Source organism: Cucurbita moschata, unplaced genomic scaffold, assembly GCF_002738365.1.
Source record: "Cucurbita moschata cultivar Rifu unplaced genomic scaffold, Cmos_1.0 Cmo_Scf00012, whole genome shotgun sequence".
In the NCBI taxonomy this organism is placed as follows: Eukaryota; Viridiplantae; Streptophyta; class Magnoliopsida; order Cucurbitales; family Cucurbitaceae; genus Cucurbita; species Cucurbita moschata.
In genome coordinates, this window is record NW_019268528.1 from 1,755,518 (window position 1) to 1,779,839 (window position 24,322).

Here is a 24,322-nt window from a genome sequence, read left to right on the forward strand (position 1 = left end):
CTTGCGAATCGACCCAAATTTTTCGATTTTTCAAAAATTCAACCTAACCCAATCCAGCTTTTATGGTTTGGGTTGGGTAATTCGGGTTGGTCGGATTCTTGGATCATATGAACGTTCCTATTGGATTGTGCTCTTTGGAGCTAGCGTATACATCAATAGAGTTAGGGTGACACTTGTGTGATATCAGTCAAAAAACACTTTCATAATTATGTTAATTCGAGACAAAAATACTGCAAAACAATGGATTCAACCTAGACTTTAACATAAATTAGTTCAACGTGACACATTTTCTTTGAAAAGTCAATAAACTAAGGAAGATTGACCCGGTTAGGTTTCTAATGAGTACCTTTAATTTAAAACAAAACTTACTCTCGTAGAACAAATTCAAGAATGTTCGATAGGTAAAATTATCTAAAACTCGTACATTAGGTATTCTCCATAATTATTGAGTAGGTGACCTAACTAAAAAGAGGAATGCATTTAAAAAAAAAGCATAAAAAAGTTATTTTTGAAAGAAAAAAAAAAAATCAATCCTTTTCCTAGTGGCTCATTAGATATCGCTCTCTGCCTAAATATTTTTATAAGAAATATTTTTTCTTCAGGAATCAGCGTCTTCACTAGCATATTGATCCGTGTCTAACTTTGATATCATTTGTAATAGTTCAAGCCCACCATATATAGTCTGATTTGACCCGTTACGTATCGTTGTTAGCCTCGCAATTTTAAAACGTGTTTACTCTAAAGAGGTTTCATAAATTTATAAGGAATATTTCATTCTCCTCTTTAACCGATATAAGATCTCAAATAAATAAATAAAAAGTGAAATTGGTGTATAGGAATTCCACCACATGTAACGCCATCCACGACAATTGGCCACCATTCCAAGTTGTCACTCTTCACCACCGCCACCCACTCCCCATCTTGTCGTATCACATTCATTCTCTTATTATTATTATTATTTTAATATATATTTAATACATTTGAATATTCTCATTTAAATATAATTCAACTGATCGAGATCGTAAATTTAAATTTTTTTAATTTTTGATCGTGAAAAAGAAAATTAATTTAATGATTAAAAAATATATTTTATTAATGTGATGAAAAATCTAATCATAATTTAAGGTTAATTTTAATTATTTAATAAATTTTTTTTATGCTTTATAAAAATTTGTATAATAATATTTTTCATGGAAAAGACTGAATTGTTTCTTGAACTAAATTATTATAATTTTATAAATTAAATTAAAATCTTAAAATTTTGCTGCATATTAATAACATGGAGAAATAATAATTTATATTCTCAAAAATGAATAAATTATAAGGACCAAAATCTTAAATTTTAGACTTTTTAAAATTAACAAATTAATGTAAATTAGTGAGTAATAAAAATTTGAGTGGGTTTTAAAAAAAATAATTTTATTTAAGTGGATTGATTCTAATTTTAAAAAATAAATGATCTAAATTAATAAATTTATGGAGGAAAATTAGAAAATTTGCAATAAATAATAGAGATATAAAATAGAATTGAAAAGAAAAATACAGATAAAAAAAATTAGGTATTTTTCTCCCTCATACGTGGGGCCCACAATCGAAGTCCAAATCACCCTCGACTTTTTCTTGTTTAACACGACACCGTTTCCAGCGTCTTCCTACTTCCTCCCCCACACTGATTCCTCTCTCTGTTTTTAAACCTTCTACCTTCCCTTGACTTTCCTCCGCCGTGGCTTCCTCCTCCACCAACCTCCACTTTCTCCCATAATAACCCGCTCCTCCTCTTCACCCTCCCTCCAATTTCCGATCAAACGAAACCATGGTCTCTTTCACCGCCGTCCACGCCGCCCTCTTCTTCCTCCTCTCCGTCTCCGTCTCCGTCTCCGCCCAGTCCCAATTCTCCCCCGACCCGAGATCCGACCCCTACCAGTATCGCCTCAGCGGTTCCATGGCGGTCATCATCGTAATCCTCATCGCCGCTCTCTTCTTCGTCGCTTTCTTCTCCGTCTACTTACGTCACTGCAACGATTCCCAATCCAACTCCGTCCGCCCTGTCACCGCCGCTGCTCGGTCCCGTCGCGCCGCTCGTGGTCTCGATCCGGCCGTGATTGAAACATTCCCGACGCTAATTTACTCCGATGTGAAACAGCATAAAATCGGTAAGAGTACCCTAGAATGCGCCGTTTGCTTGAATGAGTTCGAAGATGATGAAACGCTGCGTTTAATCCCTAAATGTGACCATGTGTTTCATCCTGAGTGTATTGATGCTTGGTTGGCTTCTCATACTACTTGCCCTGTTTGTCGCGCTAATTTATCGCCTCAACTCACTGAGTCCGTCCACCGAGTTGAAGATTCCGCCGCCGTAGTCGACTCGGATGAGAACAGAGGAGATATTGAAGCGCAGAACAACGACGTCGTTTCTGAGACTAATCCAACTGCGGCTCCACCGCCGATTCAGATACCAGCTGAATCGGAGTTGAATACGACGACGGCGGCTAACAAGTCGTTGAATCGTAACCGTACACGTGGATCCCGCTCCAATAGATTGCGGTGGTTATTCCCCCGGTCTCACTCAACTGGCCACTCCTTGGTTCAGCCCGGGGAGGACACCGAGCGGTTTACTCTCCGGTTGCCACTTGAAATAAGGAAGCAAGTAGTGAACCGGAAACTGAACCGGGCGACGAGTATGGTAATTCTGGCAAGGCAGAGCAGCTCGATGAGAGGATACCGGTTCGGTTCAGGCGAAGGGAGTAGTAGAGGGAAGTATTACCGAAGACTTGAACGGTTGGACCGGACATCAAAGTCAGACCGGTGGGTGTTGTCAATTACACCGCCGTTTTTTACTCGTATGTCATCGATGAAGACTCCCCGGGGAGGGAGTATCCATGGTGAACCGGGTTTGGGTCGAGAACTTGGACAAGGAAGTTCCACGGCCGAGTCGAGTAGGCTTCCGGTCTGAAATGGTTTATTTTTTTTCCACAATTCATATATACCAAAAAAAAAAAAAATACTTATGAATTCTCCTTCATATAAATTCATATACACCAAAAATGTGTATAAAATTAAATTTCTTGTTTATTAGTATTCTTTCTATGGTTAGCATATAGTTTTAGTTGTGTCAAATGTGTATCATAAATAATGTAATAATTATTTTTTTAATTAAAATTAATAAAATTTTAATTTTTTATTGCGTAGATATGAAAATGTTAATTGGGATTAGGAAATTATTTAAATTATTTTCAAAAATGTTAATTAATTATTGGATAATTAATGAAGTAGGTTGTCACTTTAATACGGTGTTTGGCAATAGTATTATCGGTAGAACACGGAACTATGTTCACAAAGACATACTGAAATCAAATCAGTTTCGAGTGTTTTTGCAGATTCAATAGCTAGTCATGATTGACTCCTCATCATCGCATGTTGTGTCCCTCTCAGTTCCAATGCAACATTGGAAAGGTCACCAACCCAGTTTTACGAAACAAGGGACAAACCCAGACCCTGTTGTATCCTTCTATTCTCGTTTAGCCTGTAAGAAATTCTCCACACCCTCCCCAAACCCAAAATGACCTAATTCAACGTAATATTTCGATCAGTTGATTGGACGTGCAATCTATTCAATACCAATTTAGTTGAATTTTCATAAAAAAAATTAAATATTGAAACTACTTTCCAAAACTCAAATATTAAATCTCGTTCCTTTTATTTTAGGGTTTAGAGCATTAATTAATTAATTAATATCTACACTAGAAGACACGCTACATTTAAGCGACAGTAACAAAGTCATAAATTTTATTTTTCCACAAATTAAAGTTATAATTTTTTTTTTTTTTTTTTTGTATTATTTGAATAATGGAGAATACAAAGAAAATCCGGCTGTCACCTTTTGACAGTTTTCTTATAAGAATATATTCTCAAAATCTCTTCTTCTATGAAATTTCCTCTTTATGAATCATCATTTTTTTTTATTGATAATTTTAATATAATAAAAATATTATTCCAAAATTTTTAATTTTCTAGCCATGTCAAATTGACGAAAAAAATTAATTTTTATTCAACTTTAATTCAATCTAAAATTTTTAATTTCGTGACTTTGAACTCTGAATATAAGTGTTATAACTTCTACATTTGATTTAATTTTTCTAATGTAAAAAAAAACATCTCCAATTGATATTTAAATATATATTTTATACTGAAAGTAAAAAAAAATTATGATATTTTCAAGCGAGAATTTACCAACGGTTAAAATTAATAAGTTTATGTTAAAATTGGAATATTTATCTGAATTATAGAAAATTGAAAGTTACTCCTTAAATATGAAAAAATAAATAAATATTATATTATATTAAAATATAATTATATAAAATGAATCTTGTTTTTGGAGTATAATGCACAAATATTTATATATATATTATTGGATAAATGCATCAATTATTATTTTTTGTAACCTAAAAACGAATCAGAATTTTGAATTTAGAATTCGAGAGGATTAAAGATTTATTTGATAAAAAAATATAAGAAAATTTAAATATATAATCCTATAGAGAATAATCTTTAAAAAAATAATTATATAAATGGAGAGATATTATTATTTATAAAAACTTTGGAAAAGTTAAATAAAGTGTGCATTATGTAAAGGAGTTTGTTGATAAGTGTTTAGAAATTAAATAAAACCATGAGAATAAATTCTAAAAAAATAATATTATAATTTAACCACAGAGATAATGATATATGTTTTATATCTAAATTAGTTGTCACACCCGAGTAAATGAAAGATACATAATTAACCGAATCCACATCCGAATGAGCGCCGGTTATGTATTGCCGTCAGCCTCAACCTCATAGTTTTAAAACGCATTTGATGCCCAAGCCCAGTACTAGCAAATATTGTCCGTTTTGATCTATTACATATTGTTGTCAGCCTCATGGTTTTAAAATGCATATGCTACGGAGAGGTTTCCACACTGTTATAAGGAATGTTTCGTTCCTCTCTCTTACCCATGTGAGATCTCACAATGTGAGTGAGAACAAAGTATGTTGAAAGGACGTATTAGTCTGTGGGGATAATCTTCACTGTATCATAGGAGATGTTCTCTCGAGATCGAATGTTCCAATTTTCATACTCCACGTTTGTTGTACTAAAAAATATATATTGTAAATTGAAAACATTGATAATACCGAACGTGGGTTTATAAACAGGAGGTCAAGAGTTTGAACTTTTGACGGATTGAGTACATGTCAATTATCATTGAGTTACGCTCATATTACCTCAATACTAAATTTTACTTTCATCTCCAAGTTTAACTTAGACGTAGTTCGCTTATTTTTTGGTGTGAAGCTATATCAAACCGAATGTTACAATTTAACTTTTTGATATTTGGGTTTTATAAAATTATAGTTATTAATGTGACAGAGAGTCGAGTTACGTTAGGTTATAAACCTAATAGATTCATTCAAGTAGCAAATTTGATCGAAGAAATTTTGGGTTGGTCCAAAAAAAAATATGTTAGCCACACCCATATAGAAAAATGAAAAATTTTCCTCGTTGGAGTGGGTACCACCATTGATTCAACGTATTTCCTCCAATCCAATCAAAGATCTCAAAATTGCCAGATCATGCGACCCCTCTCTTTCTCTCTGCCCTGTTCGAGCGAGACTCCATTTCCTTTCCAAGTCTCGCATTGTTTCTTCTCTTTTCTTTTCCCTCCCACGGCAAGTTCATACAATTTCGAGACGGCTGAGTAATTGGGTGAAGGAGAATCAAAGAAACCAATTCAAAATGCATTCATTTGGGTACAGAGCCAACGCTTTGCTGACCTTTGCGGCTACAATACTCGCCGTCATTTGTGCTATAGCTTCCTTCTCCGATACCCTCAATTCACCTTCACCCACAGCACAAGTTCAGGTCTCTCTTCTTGTTCCCCTTCTTTCTGGGTTTTCCCCTTTAGATCTGTGCTTGAATTCTCTTGGATTTTTGGTTCGATTGCGAGACCCATTTGGTGATTTGATTTGGTTTTCTTGTTTTTTGGGTCTTAGGTTTTGAGCATCAACTGGTTTCAAAGCCAACCCAATGGAAACGATGAGGTATGATCGATTTCGCCTGTTTCTTGTCTCTTGAGTTTGTGAAATTTTGTGTGTGAAGAGGGATTTTTAGGTTAATTAAGTAGGGCATTCCAGTTTCCTAACGTGTTGAGTTTTATGACCCTTTTCTTTATCTTGTGTACTACATGATTTGCTATTTGATGTGATGAACTGGGACAGTTGTCTTTAAAAATTATGTAGAAGAACCAATTTGGTTATTGGAGACAGGGTAGGGCATGTAGCTTAGAAAGAGCAATGATGTGGTATTTCCTTGTTCGAATCCTCTCTCGCCCACAGCGAGCCAAAAACGGAAGATTTTTCCCTTGGGTGTATGAAAATCATGGTTGGGGAAACTTTTATGAGCTTCCATCCTCTTAGGATTGATATGACTATGAAATGTTTACGAAATGGTTAGAATATGGGAACGATGTATGTATTTATACATTGTAATATAATATGAGAATGATATGATATAGGTTATGGTACGATAGGTTTGATGAATTGATATAGCTATGATACGATGTGTTAAAGGCACGCTCGGGATATGCTATGTGACTTTTATGATTTACGACGTGCATGATGTGGAGTGTAATGTCTGAAAATATGTGAATGATATGATATGATATGGATGCAAAGGGTTTAGTGGAGTCTCAAAGCTTGTCAAGGCTGATCATCTTCTCTTTGAAGACCCTCTAGTTCCTCTCAAGCCAAAACTTCCATAGCCTTGCCACAGTATCATTAGGCCAAATAACTATGGCCGTACTTCTTAAAGAAGTATAAAAAACGTGAGATCCCCCGTCGGTTGGGGAGGAAAACGAAGCATTCTTTATAAGGGTGTGGAAACCTCTCCCTAGCAGACGCGTTTTAAAATCTTGAGGAGAAACCTGAAAGAAAAAGTCCAAAGAGGACAATATCTGCTAGTGATGGGCTTGGGTCATTACAAATGGTACAAGAGCTAGACATTAGGCGATGTGTCAGCGAGGAGGCTGAGCTCCAAAGGGAGGTGAACATGAGGCGGTGTGCTAGCAAGGACGCTGGACCCCAAAAGGGAGTGGATTGGGGGGTCCCACATTGATTGGAGAAGGGAACGAGTGCCAGCGAGGATGCGAGGTCCTCGAAGGGGAGTAGATTGTGAGATCTCACATTGGTTGAGAAGGAGAACGAAACATTCTTTATAAGGGTGTGGAAACCTCTCCCTAACAGTCGCGTTTTAAGACCTTGAGGGAAAACCAAAAAGGGAAAGCCCAAAGAGGACAATATCGGCTAGCGGTGGGCTTGGGCCGTTTCAACTCTTAGTACTTTGAAATTGAGTATGAATACTTTTTCGTGGAGTCGATAAACTTCCAGCAAAATTCCCCCATAAGCTAGACTTCAATGACTCCATCATCTTCATGAACCAGCCAATTTTCAAGGCTTTTGATGAATATGTATGCAATTTTATCTCCGAGTAATTACTCTCTATTCATGATCAGATCTCTAAAGAGATGATATATGATTCTTGTGTTCTTATTGCATTCATGAAACGGTGGACTCTGTGCGAGAGCGATCGACTAGCTTATTATCCCGAAACAATGTAATCCTTTTTTCTTGAGGATACTTTAGTTCTTTGCTGCACTTTTTTCAACCGAAGTGCTTGATAATGAACTGTAAACAAAATAATTAGTTTTCAGATTCTTTGCGAGAGGACTAATGAGATGTTAATCATAAAACAATGCAAGCACCTTTTGTTGATTATTTGAAAGAACGTGCCTTCTTTTTGCAGGTTAGCATGACTTTGAACATATCAGCTGACTTGCAGTCATTATTTACATGGAATACAAAGCAGGTGCACTGGCAACTGATGTTCCTCTATTATTCTCTAATAATCCTTTGCGTAGAGTATTGTTGGTTATTTCTGATAGTTATAGATAATGAATTGATATAACTCGTTTGTTTATTCACACGATACATAGTTGAGGAAGAATTCGATCTAAAACTTCACTCAGATAGTGTAACGGCCCAAGCCTACCGTTAGCAGATATTGTCCTCTTCAGGCTTTCCTTTTGGGCATCTCCTCAAGGTTTTTAAAACGCCTCTGCTAGGGAGAGGTTTCCACACCCTTATAAATAATGTTTTGTTTTCCTCCCCAACCGATGTGGGATCTCACAATCCACTCCCTTCAGGGCCCAGCGTCCTCTCTGGCACTCGTTTCCCTCTCCAATCAATGTGGGATCTCACAATCCACCCCCCTTCGGGGTCCCGGTGCCCTCGTTGGCACTCGTTCCTCTCTTCAATCGATATAGGATCTTACAATCCACCCCCCATCGGGACCCAGCGTCCTCGCTGGCACACTTCCTAGTGTCCACCCCCCTTCAAGGCTCAACGTCCTCGCTGGCACCCGCCCGGTGTCTAGCTCTGCTACCATTTGTAACGGCCCAAGCTCATCGTTAGTAGATAGTGTCCTCTTTGGGCTTTCCCTTTCGAGCTTCCTCTCAAAATTTTTAAAACGCGTTTGCTAGGGAGATGTTTCCACACCCTTATAAATAATGCTTCGTCCTCCTCCTCAACTGATGTGGGATGTCACAGATAGTATCTTCTCTATCATATTCTTTTTTTTGCTACATACTCTCTGACTTGAGCCCTTCCACCAATCTAACTCACTAGTTACATTAAAGCCCACCCCTTATGTTCAAGCTAAATGCTAAGTCATTCTCCCTTCACTCTCTTCTAATTACTACCATCAGGGTCTTCTATCAGTCTCGAACAAACTTTCGTCACATCTGAAGTTCATAGCATTTCTAATAGCCAGACGTCCATTCTACAGAGGGCGGTCATCGTGGCTTCTTGCCACTATTTGTGTATTCTGTGAACTCCGTCGTTCAAGTCAATAATAGTGTCGGGAATCGCATTGGTTTTATCTGTTTCCATTCATATTTCGTAAACAATAATGAAACCTTTCCTTGTTGAGATTTGTCAGTGTTATATTTTACCAAGCAGTGAACTGATTGCATAATCTTCATTTTAACATGTGGAACAGGTTTTTGTGTTTCTTGCTGCTGAATATGAAACCCCAGCGAACTCCTTGAATCAGGTGAGTTTCTGTTTCTTTTTAAGTTTCGTCTCTTTGGCAACTCAACTTCCCATCAATTTAATCCCTTCCTGAAACATCCTCTGCAGATCTCACTTTGGGACGGTATCATACCTTCCAAAGAGATAGCCAAATTTCAGATCCATACTTCAAACAAGTATCGTTTCGTTGACCAGGTTCGTCGCCTCCGACCCTTTTGCAAAACTTCTCCAACCAATTTAGTTTAGCCAAGAGTGACTAAGTTGGATATCTATCTCCTTATGCAGGGAAGCAATCTGAGAGGCAAAGAGTTTAACTTGACATTGCATTGGCATGTGATGCCAAAGACAGGCAAGATGTTTGCAGACAAATTGGTGATGTCCGGATACCACTTGCCAAAGGAATATAGATGAGGAGATTTCTCCATTCATTGTAATTTCTGAACTAAAGTTTTACATAGGTTTTAGCAGCATCACCCTATTAATCAACAACGTTACAAACACTGAACATTTCCTGAAGGGAACAGGAAGAGGAGGAATTGAAGTGGCGTTTTCCAAGGCCATTATGAATTGATATAACACAGTTTGGTTCCTTTTCCCCCCCTCCATCTCTTAATTGCATAGTCTTTGTGGTGGCAGATAGCCTTAAATTTAGGCACTCATCTGCATGAACTCCAAATGTGAGTGATCTCTTCTTGAGATTTGAGTATTTATAATTACACCACCATACCTGAAGCAATGGAGGAGTAAATCTTGTACTTGTAGCAGCTACTAGATTCCCCCCAATCTTCTTCACATGGTTGTCTAGGAAGAAATAGCATTGCTGGACCAAATTTCTTTTCCACAATATCGGAGTCAGATCAGAGTCAGATGTGGTGTGTGGAGGTGTCAAATTACTATTATGTGAAACACTATGAACTATGAACTGATGGTGTAATAGAGTCGAGTCGTAGATCATCAGGAGAGAACTGTTTATTTGATGTATTGTCTGCGGGTTCAATACCATTGAGTGAATGTGTCAGCTCAAGACCAATGCTAGTAGATATTATCCTTTTTGGATTTTCCCTTTTGGGTGGTTTGCATCTTGGTTTCGTTGTGTGCAATTAGCCGCTTTGTTAGCCGCTTTGTGGCTTGGTGGCAACATCTGAAACATATTCCTGTCCCCGTTAAGCACTCACCCCAGTGCTTGAGGCTGCACCTAGGGCATGTAGGTACACCTTCACCTTCCTGCTCACGGTTACCTGGGTGTCCACGAAGGTTTCGCTCCATCTTAGTGGTATTCCTATCTGGTCTCTTTCCCTGCTGTTTCCCCTTGTCCATCAAATGATAATACGTCGTGCTTCCGCGTATACAAAGGAAGCTTGAGCTACGACAAAACTTTGTAACTCATATGAGACTTGTGATGAAGCGATCCGTCTCTATCTTCTCTGTACAACAAACTCCTGAGCGATCATGTTGTAGGGCAATATCTGACCATCAAATGACCAATTCAAATTTCAAATCCTAATTTAAATCTTGGGTATGAGATAGTCTTATCGAGATGTAGAGGAATGTCGGGGACCATCAAATGTCTAAGTCGAATTCCAGATTATTATTTTTATCGAAGATATAGAGCATTACTGACAGGGAGAAAAATTACCTTGTAGTTTAGATCTAAAGTCAAATGTCAAATGTTTGAGTTTCTCGGATATAAAGTCAAATGTTTGAATGTCTTCGAAAGTCTACTTTCATTAATCAAATTATTAATTTAAGAATTTAATTAACATTTTTCCATTGGCTGTCTTAGTTTCAACTTAACTTAGTGAACGTTACAAGTATCGGTAGAATTTAAATTTAAATTTTGGATATTAAATGGATAATGCGATTTAAAATCCAAATTTAGAAATTAAAACTAAAAAATAAAATAAAATAAAAAACCGACGTGGCCATCTCAGCCCTATTCAATGCTGCTTATAAATTGAACACCCACGATCACTTCTCTGTCAGTGTTACTCGATACGTTGACGAAATCGGAACTTCCTCTTCCACCTGCTACTGCCACAAGCTTTCAAACTCTCCGGCGGCTCTCCGATGACTTCTCCGGCTAGGTATATTCTTCTCTTGATGTTTGATGTGACTATCGTATCTTTGTCTCTGTATCTGTCTGTTCTCTTTTAAATCATCGGTTAATGTAGCAAAGGGGGGAATATCTCTTCTCTGATTAATTATGGCCTTCTTGTTATTTGTACTTGAACATTATATTTATGAAGAAGATGAGTATTCGGGTAAAGGTTTTTGGTGATAATGAGAAATGAACTGTAGTTTCAGATTTTTACGAAGAATTGATGGAAATTTTTGCGTTCTGTTCGTTTGGAAGTGAATGTAGGTATATGTAGGGATCGTTTTTATGTGTTTTTGTTCTGAATTAGTGCTTAATGGTGAGTGAGAACTATTGGTTTTGGGTTTGCTTAAGAGGGGAACGTGGTGAGATGAAAATCTGGGGGAGCTTTGTTTAATATCTGAAGCATTCCTTATAAGGGTGTGAAAACCTCTCCCTAGTAAGACACGTTTTAAAACTTTGAGGGGAAGCTCGGAAGGGAAAGCTCAAAGAGGACAATATCTGCTAGCGGTGGGCTTGGGTTGTTACAAATGATATTAGAGGCAGGCACCGAACAGTGTGCCAGTGAGGATGCTAGCCCCCAAGGGGGGTGGATTGTGAGATCTCACATTGGTTGGAGAGGGGAACGAAATATTCCTTATAAGGGTGTAGAAACCTCTCCCTAGTAAACATGTTTTAAAACCTTGAGGGGAAGCTCGGAAGGGAAAACCCAAAGAGGACAATATCTACTGTATGGTTCTATTCATATTTTGGGACGAGTTATGCTCTTTGGTTGACATGGAATCGAATCGATGGTAAGACGACCCTATTCAATACACTTATTACCAAAGGGAATGAGAACCTTCCAACCAGGCAGAATGGAAAATTCTTCCAACTGGATATAAGATCAGTGAGATTCTGAGAATATAGTCCTTTAAAGAATTTGTACACTTGCACCGACTAAAAGCAGTAAAAAGCACCTAGTCTAAGAAGTAGTCAAAAGGCTTAGCTTTGTCATTGAAAAGGCGGTCGTTTCTTTCTCTCTATAGAATCCAGCAGAAAGCTTTGTCCGAAAGATTCAGTTCATGGGTTCATGAGTTCTTTAGTGTGCCCGTTTTAAAAAGACTCGGACCGGGGAATACTGTAATTTCTCATTTGGAAAGTATATTTTCAGACTTCCCTTAAATTTTGCCTTAGCGGGTCAGGTCAAATAAATTAGTGTTGAACCATGAGGTTTTGCATAAAAGCATAGAGGTATGTTTATTGAGATGCATTCTAATTCGTTTGGTCCATATCCAACTTTTAAGAAACTTTCATATATTCTGGAATTTGCTCTGCTTCTAGATGGTGTTTAGAGAACTTTTATGCTTTATGAGATGCATTTGGTCCATACCGACGTTTTTAATTGCTTGTCCTTGTTGAATTTTGTATTAGTTCTAGAGGCTTATGTCCATTTGACAACAGATTTTAAAATCTACTTGAGTTTTTTTTTTTTTTTTTTTTGCCTGACATGTCTCAGGTTCAGAAGCCAAATTATGCATTATAATCTTAACCCTTACCCTAAATGTCAGAGGTTTGAATCTTTATCCACGTCTTGACCTAAAAAAAAGGCGACTCGGGGCAAATTATCACTAATAATCTTAAATTTTAAGATATTTTCTTCTTAACCTTTTCTTAATCATAAACGACAAGCTTCATATATTCTGTATTACAGCATAAAGTAAATGAGTGTTAGTTTCTTAAAAGTCGGCTATGATACAAGGGAATTGCAAATGTATGTGCATTGTAATGAAACATGTTTTGTTCTGATTATCTGTTTTCTGAGGAAATCCTTTATAGGGAATGTTAACAACTTAGAATTCAAATTAACTGTTATGACAATTAACCAAATTTGATCAATTTTGTTCTTTGTTCACTTGCAACCCCAGTATGTACCTCTTTCTTGGAAACTTACACCTTTCTCTATTTTAAGAATTTCTATTTGTTTGTCTCGTTCTCTCTCATGCTCATGAATACTCACCCAGACATCCAAATTCACATAATATCTACTGATAGCATAGGCCATCGCTACAGTATTCGATAGTCCAAGCATATCATTAACCTCGTGCCATTTTTCGTAGCGTTGGCATACTCATTTATATCTGTATCTGTCCCTGTAGCTTAGCCTCCAGGCATTCGCCTTTGTCTTCTTATGTAGTAACGTGAATACAACTCTGGCTTTGGAAAGAAACAAGTACATTAAGTGAATCCTCTCCGTGACATTTTGGCTGCTGTTTGAGAAAAAGTCATTTGTGCTTGAGAAATTTATTTTTTTGAAGAGACTGTGTGTAAGGAGAAATTGTTGGAGGTGGGTGTCGCAATCTGCTTGTATTTCTTTCACAGCCCATCTTCCATCTGTTGTTTCATCCATATCAGCTTCAAGACTAAAATATCCTTTCTTTTCCCCACAGATTTTCTCTTGACTAAATCGAAAGCTTAGGCCGAATTATATATTTTTGTTATGCTATCATACTTTCCTATCTTTTACCTTCTACTTATGATTATGCCTTTGTTCATTATGTCATGTGTCTCATATCATGCTGGTGACATCTTTCATGTTCTTCTCCCTACTCTGCGAACAAGACGAGCATGTCGCCTGCACTCCAAAAACACTATATCACATGCACAGAAGAGGATAGAAATTTCCAACACAACTTTTGCTTTTGGCAACGACTGTGTATTAATCTCAGACCTCTTATATTGAGATTGTATTAGATGTCTATGTTTCCCTCCTCACATTACCATTAGAACACTTCCAGGGCGATTTTTTACTTATGAGTTAATTGTTCTTATTGGACTTGAATGGTGATTGAACATCCTGATGTGAGGGAGATCCGTCTGTTTTTTTTTTCGTCCTTAATGTTTGTTCAATGAATGGTATGACAGAGAGCCAGCAGACTATGTTGAGATCATATTGCTCCTTGTATTGCAGGGTTGAGGAAACAAGAAAAAATGAGGCAGAATCATTAAATATTCGACACCGCATACTCAATGTGGCTCCCATCAATAGCATGCCATATATTGGTCCACCTCTACCACACAGCTACGTTCCTTCTTCTCCACGAGTTGAAGATCCGGAGGCTATAGTGAAGGTTGGACCAGCTATGGTATATTGTCCTCTCACGACCAGTAAAAAATGGGATCATATTGTATCTGCCTCCAAAACTGGGGTCTCCCTCACTGGGACTGCAGCCATGGGACAAGTTGGTCCAGTCATTGGACGTGTGGACATTGGCGAGAACGAGAATTCATACTTCTTCCGTGTTTCTCTTCCAGGGGTGGCTAGAGATCAAAGTGAGTGTTTGTTGAAACTGATCAATTTTCTCACTTCGCCACCATAATGTGCAACGTTTCGTGTTATTTGTAATATGGGCACAAGATCAGTTCTCTTTTCTGTTTTTCATTGTCGCAATCGCATTGAGTTGTGTTTGGTGCACATGAAAATTATCTATCTGACCAGACTATTGTTTCATGGCAGCAGACAGCTTCAGTTGTGACATGGAGCCGGATGGGAATGTCAAAATAAAAGGAGTAACAACAACAGGGGAGAGCATAGTATGTAAGAATTCACAAGTATTTCGGATGCAATCTAGAAATCTATGCCCACCAGGTCATTTCTCTATCACTTTCCAGCTACCTGGTCCTGTCAATAACCTACAATTTTCAGGTGCTTTTGGTGCTGATGGGATTTTAGAAGGCACTGTACCTAAAAGGTGATAACAGGCTTAAATGATTTTGGGGTGGAGGGTGTGGTAGTGGGTTATAATACAGAGATGATTTAGGCTCATTTTGGTATGTTGTTTAGGAAAAGGCCTTTCTGTAGAAGACAGTTATTCATTAAGAAACATGGCCTATTAGGAAGGAAGTTAGATCATTTTCTCTCTCACAGTTCATAGAAGGAGATGCTTTGAAAGGACCAGCTTAGTTTTCTCGTCCAATCTCCCAGAAATTCATCACAATGCTATGGAATTTGTGATTTTGTTAAAAGATCTGATGTATAGATAACAAGCGACTAGTTCATTTTACTATCCAGTTTCATGATCTCTGGATCTCTCTCTCCATCTGTGACTGAAACTGTGTAACAGGTCACATAGCTGAAAGAACCTCACTTTTGTTACAAGCATCAAGTAAATTTGGTTTGGTTTTTACTCTGAGAAAACGAAACAATTGAAATCGTAGCAGAAGTAGAACGATTCTGGATTCAAGTCGATTTCAAGTAAACCTATGATCCAATTAAAAATGGTTGAATGATTCTAATTCTTACCTGCAACTGTTTTGTCCATTCCATTCTGGCACTCCTGACACTCTTTCAATCATCTCTTGGGTTTACCTCCTTTTTCTACTGTGCGGTGTCATGATTTTGACACGCTCACAACCAGCTTTAAGGAGAATTCAAGGCTCTTATATATTTTTTGTCGGCTTTGTAACTTTATCAGACCTTAGGCGAGGTTTGTCTTTGCCAACTGAACATCGCTTGTGGGGAATTCAAGCTTGTTCGACGATGTTGAAGATTGATTGACTTGACTTGCCCGGTTTGATTGCTTTTTCAGTTTCTTAGTTTGGACACGGTAATATGGAACTATTGATGGGTGCAATACTAGCATCATTTGCTATGAAGGTAGCAACTTTACTTCAACAAAACTGTGCCCAAGAGTTTTTCCTATTCTTTTATGCTTTAACATATCTCTAGCAAGCTTCATTTCCTGCCAATTACTGGCTCTAGCATAAATATTTGATAGAAGTACATAAACACCACTGCTGGAATGCTTTAGCTCTGCTATGTGACTCTTCACTCTGTTGGCAAGGCCTACATTTCCATAAATTTCACAGCCATTCAGAATAGAACTCCATATTGTTGCATTAGGCTGCATTGGCATTTTCTTCAGGAACTCCTGGGCCTCTTCGAACTGACCTGCTCGACTCAAGAGATCGATCATGATGCCATAATGCTCCATGGTAGGCTCGATACTGTAAACCTCAGTCATGGAGGTGAACTGTTGCTGACCTTCTTCAACTAACCCGAGATGGCTACATGCCCATAGAACTCCAATGTAGGTGACCCGGTCGGGAGCAACGTCAGCTTCTGCTTTCATTCTTCTGAACATATGCAGTGCTTCTTCGCCTTTGCCGTTGATTGCTAAGCCTAGTATCATCGTCGTCCAGGCCATTACGTCTTTCTTCTGCAACTTGCTGAAGATCTTCAACGCAGTATCTGCATCTCCAGCTTTGGCATACATGTCCATAAGAGCAGTTCCAATGGTAACGTATTCGCCAAAGCTCGTTTTTAACACACGAGCATGTAGACTTCGCCCTGTCGATTGAAACCCCAGCTGGGTGCAAGCACTTATCACACTCAGAAATGTTGCTTTATCAGGAACAAATCCAGCCAATCCCATGTCAACAAAAAGACCTAACGCTTCCACGCCTCGGCCATATTGACTATAAGCACCGATCATCGAATTCCAAACAACCAAGTTCCTTTGAGGCATTTTATCAAATAGATTCCGAGCAGTCTCCAACTTGCCACATTTTGCATACATGTCCATGATTGCAGTTGCAAGTATTACATTGAAGCAAGAATTTGTTTCGAATGGATCGTAACCAAGTTGCCAGAGACGATTGTGAACAAATTTTCCAGCGTCGATATCCCTGCAACGAGCAGCTGCAGCCAAGGCAGTGGCCATGGTGATTTCATTAGGCTCCACACCTTCATTCTCCATATCTTGGAACAATCTCAAAGCTTCTCTAGCCTGATGATTGTTCACAAACCCTGCAATTAATGAAGTCCAAGCGACCACATTCCATTTGGGAATAAACTCAAATACCTTCAGCCCAGAACTCAAATCTCCACAAGAAACATACATATTAAGCAAACAAGAACAAGTATACGAATCTAATTCAAACCCAGTTTTCACAATTCGACTGTGAACGCCTTGCCCGTATCGAAGAAGATCGATTATGGAGCACACTTTCAACACAAAAGGGAAGGTGAAATGGTCTGGGGAGAAGCCTTTACGCTGCATTTCTTCATACATAAACAGAGCTTCAAACTTGTCACTGCCATTGCAGTAGCCTTTGATCATCGAGTTCCATATGTAGACACTGCGCTGATCAATGCCATCGAAAACTGATCTTGCGTATTCGATGTCACCCAGTTCGGAATTTGCGCAAAAATCAATAAGTCTGCTGCAGGGGATTATGTTCTTGATGAATGAAGTAGTAACCATCAGGCTGTGTATTTGCTTCAACTCCTTCATGGTTTTGCATTTTTCCAAGAATCTTATAATACTGTAATAATTCTGCTTCATTTTCTTCGTTTCTCCAGCAGATGGGCAAAGATTGAAGATCATAGAAATGGACGAGAAGTGAAAATTGGATCTTTTTCTTCACTCGAAGAGGGGGAGCATTGAAATTTGGAACTTCTAAATGGAAATCGAAAAAAAAGTCACCTTAAGTAGGACCTACCGGTCTTTACCGGTCTTTACTTACAACTTTAGTCGAGGTTCTTCTATCACTATAGTTTACTGTTCTTCAGTGCTATAGAAAAAAGAGGATGGGTCGCTGGACTTGCCTGAACATATACCCGCAAAGAGCAGGAGCTTTGTTCTTTCAACACTCGAACAAGACCTCTCAGCTGCCTGTTTAAAAAGGAAACCACAAACGACTTTCTGAATAGAATGTGTTGGTTGCAGCAGCTGTGTTCTTGGCTGCTTGAAAACTTGGCTTTATCACATCCGATAGAGGGGAACTTTACGATCACTTTTAGAACCAGTAAGAAAACTAAATAGAACAGGGTTTTCTTTTCTCATAGAAACTGTCCCAATAATTTAGTTCGAGAAGAAAAAACTGCTTATATATATAATATATATATATATATATATATAGATAGAGGTAATCGAAGAGCTCTCAGAAGATTTTCTTACCTTCAATTTTTCTTCTCAAACTCTTCATCTTTGGACGGTAAAACCCTAATTTTCCAGCCCATTTTTGCACCTCAGATCTTCTCAATCCCAAGGCAATCAGAATGCCGAAAAGGCCAAATCCCCAAACGAAATGTTTCGAAATCCCACTTCTCTGCCACAATTGAATTAATGCAACGCTAAATAGAGCAAATCCAAGAGCTCCACAAATCGCATCGAGCTCAAAATCAGTGAAAACGCACAAAGCAAGACCACAAAGAATCAAAAACCCAATCAACAATGGGGTTTTCTTCCTCTTACCTCTCCATCCATCATAGCCGCCTCCACCAAATCTCCTCCACAACCGCGAACCACCTCCATTCCCATTTCCGCCGCTCAATTCCGCAACGACCAAATCCAGAGGCGGCGGTAAGATCTTAAGATTGGAGGCTAAGAGAGACGCCAATTCAAGCACTAATTTGGTCGATCTCAGAAACACGGGTCTCCTCCTCTTCTTCCTGGCGCAAATGATCGACGTTTGAGCCCGAAATCCATCGGAAACTGCAACAAGGGTCGAGAGAAATGTCGAGTTGGAGGGGATTAGGGGATTTGAAATGGTGAAATTGAGAAGTGGGTTGAAGAAAATGGAGGGATGTGAAGAAGGAGCTATGGCTGTGGTCTGCATTTTACTCTGATGCTTTGCCTCTCGGCCGATGGATCGAGGAAATGACCAATGAGAATGACCGTTAGGGATCCACTCTTCGGAGTTCACAAAAAAAATTTGAAAATTTACCCTAAATTCATCCCCTAATTTTGATATTAATATATATAATATAATTATAATTTTCCAAAATCAACTAAATAATTTAAAATCTTTTTCAAACGCATAATGTTCAATTATTATTTTTTTAATAATATTTCAAATAAATAAATAAACAAAAATAACTATTTTTATTAAAATTTACATAAATCATAATTGACATTATTTGATTTATTATAAACAAAAAAATAAAAAATAAAAAATAAATAAATCTAATAAAATGAATTTTACCATTTTATTTATTTTTAGATGCACATTATCCCATATAAAATTAACTTTTGATTTTGTTTTTTAATTTTATTTTTAACGAGTTAAATTATCCAATCTTTTGTATTTGTATTTAATCTCAACGTTGGATCTTAGCACTCCAAAAATTTTGTCGGTACAAATGATTTAGGCCTGTGATCGGTTTGAAAAAACTAGCTACGGAACTACCGAGCACAAAGGATTAAGGACTTATCCAGTGTGAGATATCACATTGTTCGAGGGACTACTGGAGTATCTAATCTCATTCGCTCCCCTAACGTTCGTCTCTCAGTATGAACGTTGGCCAAGCATTTGGAGTTTTTATGAGTTCGGTAAGATGAAGTTGATTGTTGCTCATAAACAGATAAGGATGTTGGATGATGGAAGTCCCACATCGACTAATTTAGGGTGTGATCATGGGTTTATAAGTGAGGAATACTAACTCCATTGGCATGAGGCGACTCCTTGTTCGAGGGGAGGTGTTGGATGATGGAAGTCCCACATCGACTAATTTAGGGTGTGATCATGGGTTATAAGTGAGGAATACTAACTCCATTGGCATGAGGCGTTTTGGGGAAACCCAAAGCAAAGCCAGGAGAGCGAGCTTAGGCTCAAAGTGGACAATATCATACCATTGTGGATAGTAAATTCTTTTTATTCTGTATTTTATAAATCTTTAATATATTCTATGTTTAAAAAATTAGATATAAATATTTATTCATACCAAATTTTATTATATATAATATTAAATTATTTTTGTAAAAAATTTGGGTTATATAAAAAATATAATTCGAAAAACTAAAAATCTAGAGTTATTAGTTGAAATTTAAGTTATAATTATAATTTAATATAATTTATATAAATTGTGAGTCGGCATGTCGTTCAATCGAATTGTCGTTCTCATTGTAAATCCTTGTCGGGAAGGGGCATGGAATTGCAGGGCACTGCGCCATTGGAGATGGAGACAAGCAGTTCCTCTTCCGACGATACGAACCCTTGCCCGATCTGCCTCGGACCCATAATTCAACCTTCCTATCTTGACAAATGCTTCCGTACGTCCTTTTTTTCTCTCAATCTGATTGTTCTTTCGTATTTCTTGAATTTTCCGGACATCTGAACGGATAATTAATTTAGAAATTTTGTTTGTTTGTATGAATTAGGGTTTTTCTTTTTCGTGTTCTTATGGTGATCGACTTGAAATTATCCCTTTTATGTGTTACTGTATCATCAAAAGAACCACTCCGTTGTCCTTTTAGGGGATTTCGGCTTTTAGCTCTCCCCAGTTATTGAGGTTTCCGCTACTGTTCTTTATATTCGATGGAAGAAACTGATGATTATATTATCATGAAAGATAGAATTAACTGGTTTCATTGGGGATAAAGATAAATTAGCTAATTCTGTAGCTTTGGAGTGGACTTAAAGTTTTTCTGGAGATGCTCTATTCGATCCAATATTCAGTTCTTTAGTGATGTACGCTTTAGGCAAGCAATTTGGAGCGTATATAATGACATCTTCCTGTCAGAGAAAAACAGAAACAGCTGCGAGAGTGCTATGGATTTGAGAGATCCCACATCGGTTGGAGTGGGGAACGAAACATTCTTTATAATGGTGTGGAAACCTCTCCTTAGTAGACGCGTTTTTAAAACCTTGGGGGGAAAGCCCAAAGAGGATAGTATCTGCTAGCGGTGAGCTTGGACTGTTACAAATGGTATAAGAGCCAGACACCAGACGGTGTGCCAACAAGGATGCTAGGCCCCAAAGGGAGTGGATTATGAAATGCCACATCGATTGGAGAGGGGAACGAATGTCAGCGAGGACGTTGGGCCCGGAATGGGGGGTGGATTGTGAGATCCCACATCGGTTGGAGAGGCAACGAAGCATTCTTTATAAGGGTGTGGAGACCTCTCCTTAGCATATGCGTTTTAAAAACCTTGAGGGGAAGCTCGAAAGGGGAAAGCCCAAAGAGGACAATATATGTTAACGGTAGGCTTGGGCCGTTACAGGATTTCTTTGATATGATGAATGTACTCAAAGATAAACTCCGTTAACGTCTTTCAGATGAATATCTTCATTTAATTTACTTTTAATGTACTTCCTTTTGTAAGTTTGGGTGAACTTGATCATTTAATTTGCTCTAACGAAATTATTCGATCATTCATGTTAAGTACGATATACTATTTAGCAAAAAGGAACGTCAACAAACTTCGCTAAGGAGTTCGAAAGCTTTTAATTCTATTTCTCTGTCATGCAGATAAATTTTGTTACAATTGCATTGTGCAATGGACTAAAGTGGTTTCTGGAAAGCACTCTTGCACACTTTCATCCATTAAGTGCCCTTTATGCAAGGTACTATTTTCTTCCCCTGTTAATCTTGTCTTAGTTTAGCATTCCATACTCTGTATAGCATTTCTTATTTTTTACATTTAATCAACAGACAGAAAGTCCTTCTATAATACATGGATTAGATGGACATTGTTTCCAAAGACATTATGTTAATCAGGATTTTCAGGATAGGTATCTTCCTGTTGATACTTCCCCTAGGTTTTCCTGTTCTATTCTTATTTTCTGTGTTTTAATTGACTATGGATTATAATTGATGTTATTTGCAGCTTTATCTTATCAAAAGCTCAAAAGTATAGATTACAGTGCTATTATACTGAACCAGGTTCGTTTCCGTGTTGATGCTCCAACATTTACATCATGATTACTTGGATTAATGAATGTCGCTGTACGTGTAGGTTTCTTGGATGACATATTCAGTGTACAGAAGTATTGGAAGTTACGGAAGTATCTACAGGCAAACCAGTGGCTCGAAGTTTGGTTGAAAAGGGAACTTCAAGCTTTGATTCAGGTTCCTGACTGTGTTTCTTACATTGCATTTATACTTCTATGGGTGCTGCTTCCTTTGCCCCCTTCTTTGTCCTGGAGAATGGTTTACACCCAATGTCAAACAAAATTCCCTAGACCAAAGAGGCGGGTGGAAAGGAAGAAAGCTTTCTGTTCCTCATTCCCAGGTTATCCTATGGTCGGATTACCAGTAATTAATGAAATTCTTAGTTCCAAAATGGGACGTGGGCATGTAAAAAGGTAGGAAAGGGATGGGGTTTCTCTCGTTTATGGCACAATAACCCCTAGCAGGTTTCACTCCCTTTGATTGAAGATTTGAGAACTCTGTTTATGAGATCCCACGTCAGGTGGGGAGGAGAACGAAGCATTTCTTATAAGAGTGTGAAACCTCTCCGTAGTAGACGCGTTTTAAAATTGTGAGGTTGACTGCGATACAGAACGGGCTAAAGCGGACAATATCTGCTAGCAGTGGGCTTGGACTGTTACAAATAGTATCAGAGCCAGACACTGAGCAGTGTGCCATCAAGGACGCTGGGCCCTAAGGAGGGTGGATTGTAAGATCCCACATCAGTTGGAGAGAGGAACGAAGCATTCCTTATAAGAGTATGGAAACCTCTCCCTAGTAGACATGCTTTAAAATCGTGAGGCTGACGGTGATACGTAACGGGCCAAAGCGGGCAATATTTGCTAGTGGTGGCTTGGGCTGTTACATAGTTTTATTTCAATGGTTGAGAAAAACTGTGTATTGTGGATGTCGGTGTTGGTGTTGTGGCTGTCGAAAGTAGGCAAGATGAGGTAAAGATATGTCTGTAGACTGTGGGGAGGGATTACTGTAGACTAAACAGGATAGCAGTAGCAGGTGTATGATACCGTTTCTATGGCACAGTTTCTTGATTGATCCATTCTGTTCTTATGTATTACAGTTCCTTATGGATGATGACTGATAGTCTCCTTTCCTTTTTAAAGGAAGAAGATGTTGACATAATTATGCACCACCTGCTTGGTTCAATTCATTCATTTTTTAGTAGGTAATAACCATCCACAATACCCAGCTCCCATAAACCTATCATTAAACGTCATTTTTATGCTTTTCGTTCGGGTTTGGCTGGTAGAATACCCTTAGTCACTATGACTGTAACAGCCCAAGGCTACCGCTAGCAGATATTGTCCCCTTTGGTCTGTTACATATCGCCATCAGCACGGTTTTAAAATGCGTTTTTAAAAAGATGTGAAGCTGATGACGATACGTAACGGGCCAAAGCAGACAATATCTGCTAGCGGTGAGTTTGAGCTGTTACAAATGGTATCAGAGCTAAACACTGGGCGGTGTGCCAGCGAGGACGTTGGGCCCTGAAGGGGGGTGGATTGTGAGATCTCACATCGGTTGGAGAGGGGAACGAAACATTTCTTATAAGAGTGTAGAAACCTCTCCCTAGTAGATGCGTTTTAAAACTGTGGAATTAAGTTGTTACAATCATCTATCCACGTGAATGTAAATATGCATGGTACCTGATTACACTCTGAAACCTGCTTCTTGTTCTTTGTTTTTCCTCAAAGAAATGAACCTAGGTATCAAACAGAAACTCCCCAGCTGAAGAGGGAAAGGTTTAACAGCATGATCCTTGATGCAGCAAAGCCATTCCTGTCAGAAAGAGCGGACCGGTTCGTGCTCGAGTTGGAGCTGTTTCTTGCTTCAGGTTTAAACATCGAAGCCTATGATTCGGTTTACTTGCAACGGCTGGGTTGGAACAAGCCTGTCGGACCCAGCATGGCGGTAGAAGATCTTGGACACGAACCTGTAACTCCATACTTGTTTATCTTTGACTATGACCCTGATGATGGTGATTAAACAAGTTCTTATGAAATTGAATTGTTTTTTTGTGACAATAACTCCTGTGTTATCTCCCCACCTTCCTGTCTGAGTTTAATGAAAAGTTGGTCGAATCTGATGATAACTTTCCATTCGAGTATCGGTAGCTCTTTTCACTTGAATCTCTCAAGTTGTTTGTTGAAACTTTTAACTTTTCATTTGATTATCGGTTGACTACGTATTAACATTTCGCTCGTTGAGAGGGGCTGCTTACCAAACCCATCAGACACAAATAGGGAAATGACTGATTCGGATTCTGAGGCAATATATCTGTTAGGGTTGTTCATGGGTCAAGTCGGGTTGTGTTGCGGTTGTGTTGCATTAAAACATTTGTAGACTTAACTTAATGTTCGGTTAAAAAATTAAAGATATTAACGAAACTTGGAAGCAGTATTTTGGCATTT

General features: G+C 38.2%; 6 protein-coding genes across 9 annotated transcripts; 4 read left to right on the top strand and 2 right to left on the bottom strand.

Moving 5' to 3' along the window:
* The first annotated feature begins 1,686 nt into the window (after window positions 1-1,686).
* Window positions 1,687-3,008, top strand: LOC111450413 (E3 ubiquitin-protein ligase ATL6-like). The gene has a single exon (XM_023090516.1). The coding sequence runs from the start codon at window positions 1,814-1,816 to the stop codon at window positions 2,951-2,953; it is 1,140 nt and encodes a 379-aa protein (XP_022946284.1). The 5' UTR covers window positions 1,687-1,813; the 3' UTR covers window positions 2,954-3,008.
* Window positions 3,009-5,633: 2,625 nt separating this feature from the next.
* LOC111450422 (signal peptidase complex subunit 3B) lies at window positions 5,634-9,817 on the top strand. Its single transcript, XM_023090530.1, has 6 exons — window positions 5,634-5,899; window positions 6,031-6,078; window positions 7,838-7,900; window positions 9,092-9,145; window positions 9,232-9,318; window positions 9,409-9,817. The coding sequence occupies exons 1-6, from the start codon at window positions 5,774-5,776 to the stop codon at window positions 9,532-9,534; spliced, it is 504 nt and encodes a 167-aa protein (XP_022946298.1). The 5' UTR covers window positions 5,634-5,773; the 3' UTR covers window positions 9,535-9,817.
* A 1,261-nt stretch (window positions 9,818-11,078) lies between these two features.
* Window positions 11,079-15,384, top strand: LOC111450737 (alpha-crystallin domain-containing protein 22.3-like). Of its 3 annotated transcripts, none has more exons than XM_023090998.1 (3): window positions 11,079-11,207; window positions 14,169-14,530; window positions 14,715-15,384. In XM_023090998.1, the coding sequence occupies exons 1-3, from the start codon at window positions 11,191-11,193 to the stop codon at window positions 14,951-14,953; spliced, it is 618 nt and encodes a 205-aa protein (XP_022946766.1). In that variant the 5' UTR covers window positions 11,079-11,190; the 3' UTR covers window positions 14,954-15,384. The 3 variants fall into 3 exon arrangements, with proteins under 3 accessions (XP_022946766.1, XP_022946767.1, XP_022946768.1); XM_023090999.1 differs by having other exon boundaries at window positions 14,718-15,384; XM_023091000.1 differs by lacking the exon at window positions 11,079-11,207 and adding an exon at window positions 13,057-13,544.
* Window positions 15,385-15,810: 426 nt separating this feature from the next.
* On the bottom strand, window positions 15,811-17,611 carry LOC111450735 (putative pentatricopeptide repeat-containing protein At3g05240). The gene has a single exon (XM_023090994.1). It carries the CDS (start codon window positions 17,584-17,586, stop codon window positions 15,847-15,849), a length of 1,740 nt encoding a protein of 579 aa, XP_022946762.1. The 5' UTR covers window positions 17,587-17,611; the 3' UTR covers window positions 15,811-15,846.
* Window positions 17,612-17,787: 176 nt separating this feature from the next.
* LOC111450736 lies at window positions 17,788-18,893 on the bottom strand. Of its 2 annotated transcripts, none has more exons than XM_023090995.1 (2): window positions 18,160-18,893; window positions 17,788-17,874 (listed from the first exon to the last, which is right to left on the bottom strand). In XM_023090995.1, the coding sequence occupies exons 1-2, from the start codon at window positions 18,818-18,820 to the stop codon at window positions 17,867-17,869; spliced, it is 669 nt and encodes a 222-aa protein (XP_022946763.1). In that variant the 5' UTR covers window positions 18,821-18,893; the 3' UTR covers window positions 17,788-17,866. The 2 variants fall into 2 exon arrangements, with proteins under 2 accessions (XP_022946763.1, XP_022946764.1); XM_023090996.1 differs by lacking the exon at window positions 17,788-17,874 and having other exon boundaries at window positions 18,113-18,357; window positions 18,457-18,893.
* A 1,182-nt stretch (window positions 18,894-20,075) lies between these two features.
* Window positions 20,076-23,938, top strand: LOC111450733. The gene is made up of 7 exons (XM_023090992.1): window positions 20,076-20,253; window positions 21,453-21,547; window positions 21,636-21,715; window positions 21,811-21,866; window positions 21,940-22,052; window positions 23,015-23,076; window positions 23,606-23,938. The coding sequence occupies exons 1-7, from the start codon at window positions 20,130-20,132 to the stop codon at window positions 23,895-23,897; spliced, it is 822 nt and encodes a 273-aa protein (XP_022946760.1). The 5' UTR covers window positions 20,076-20,129; the 3' UTR covers window positions 23,898-23,938.
* Window positions 23,939-24,322: the final 384 nt, after the last annotated feature.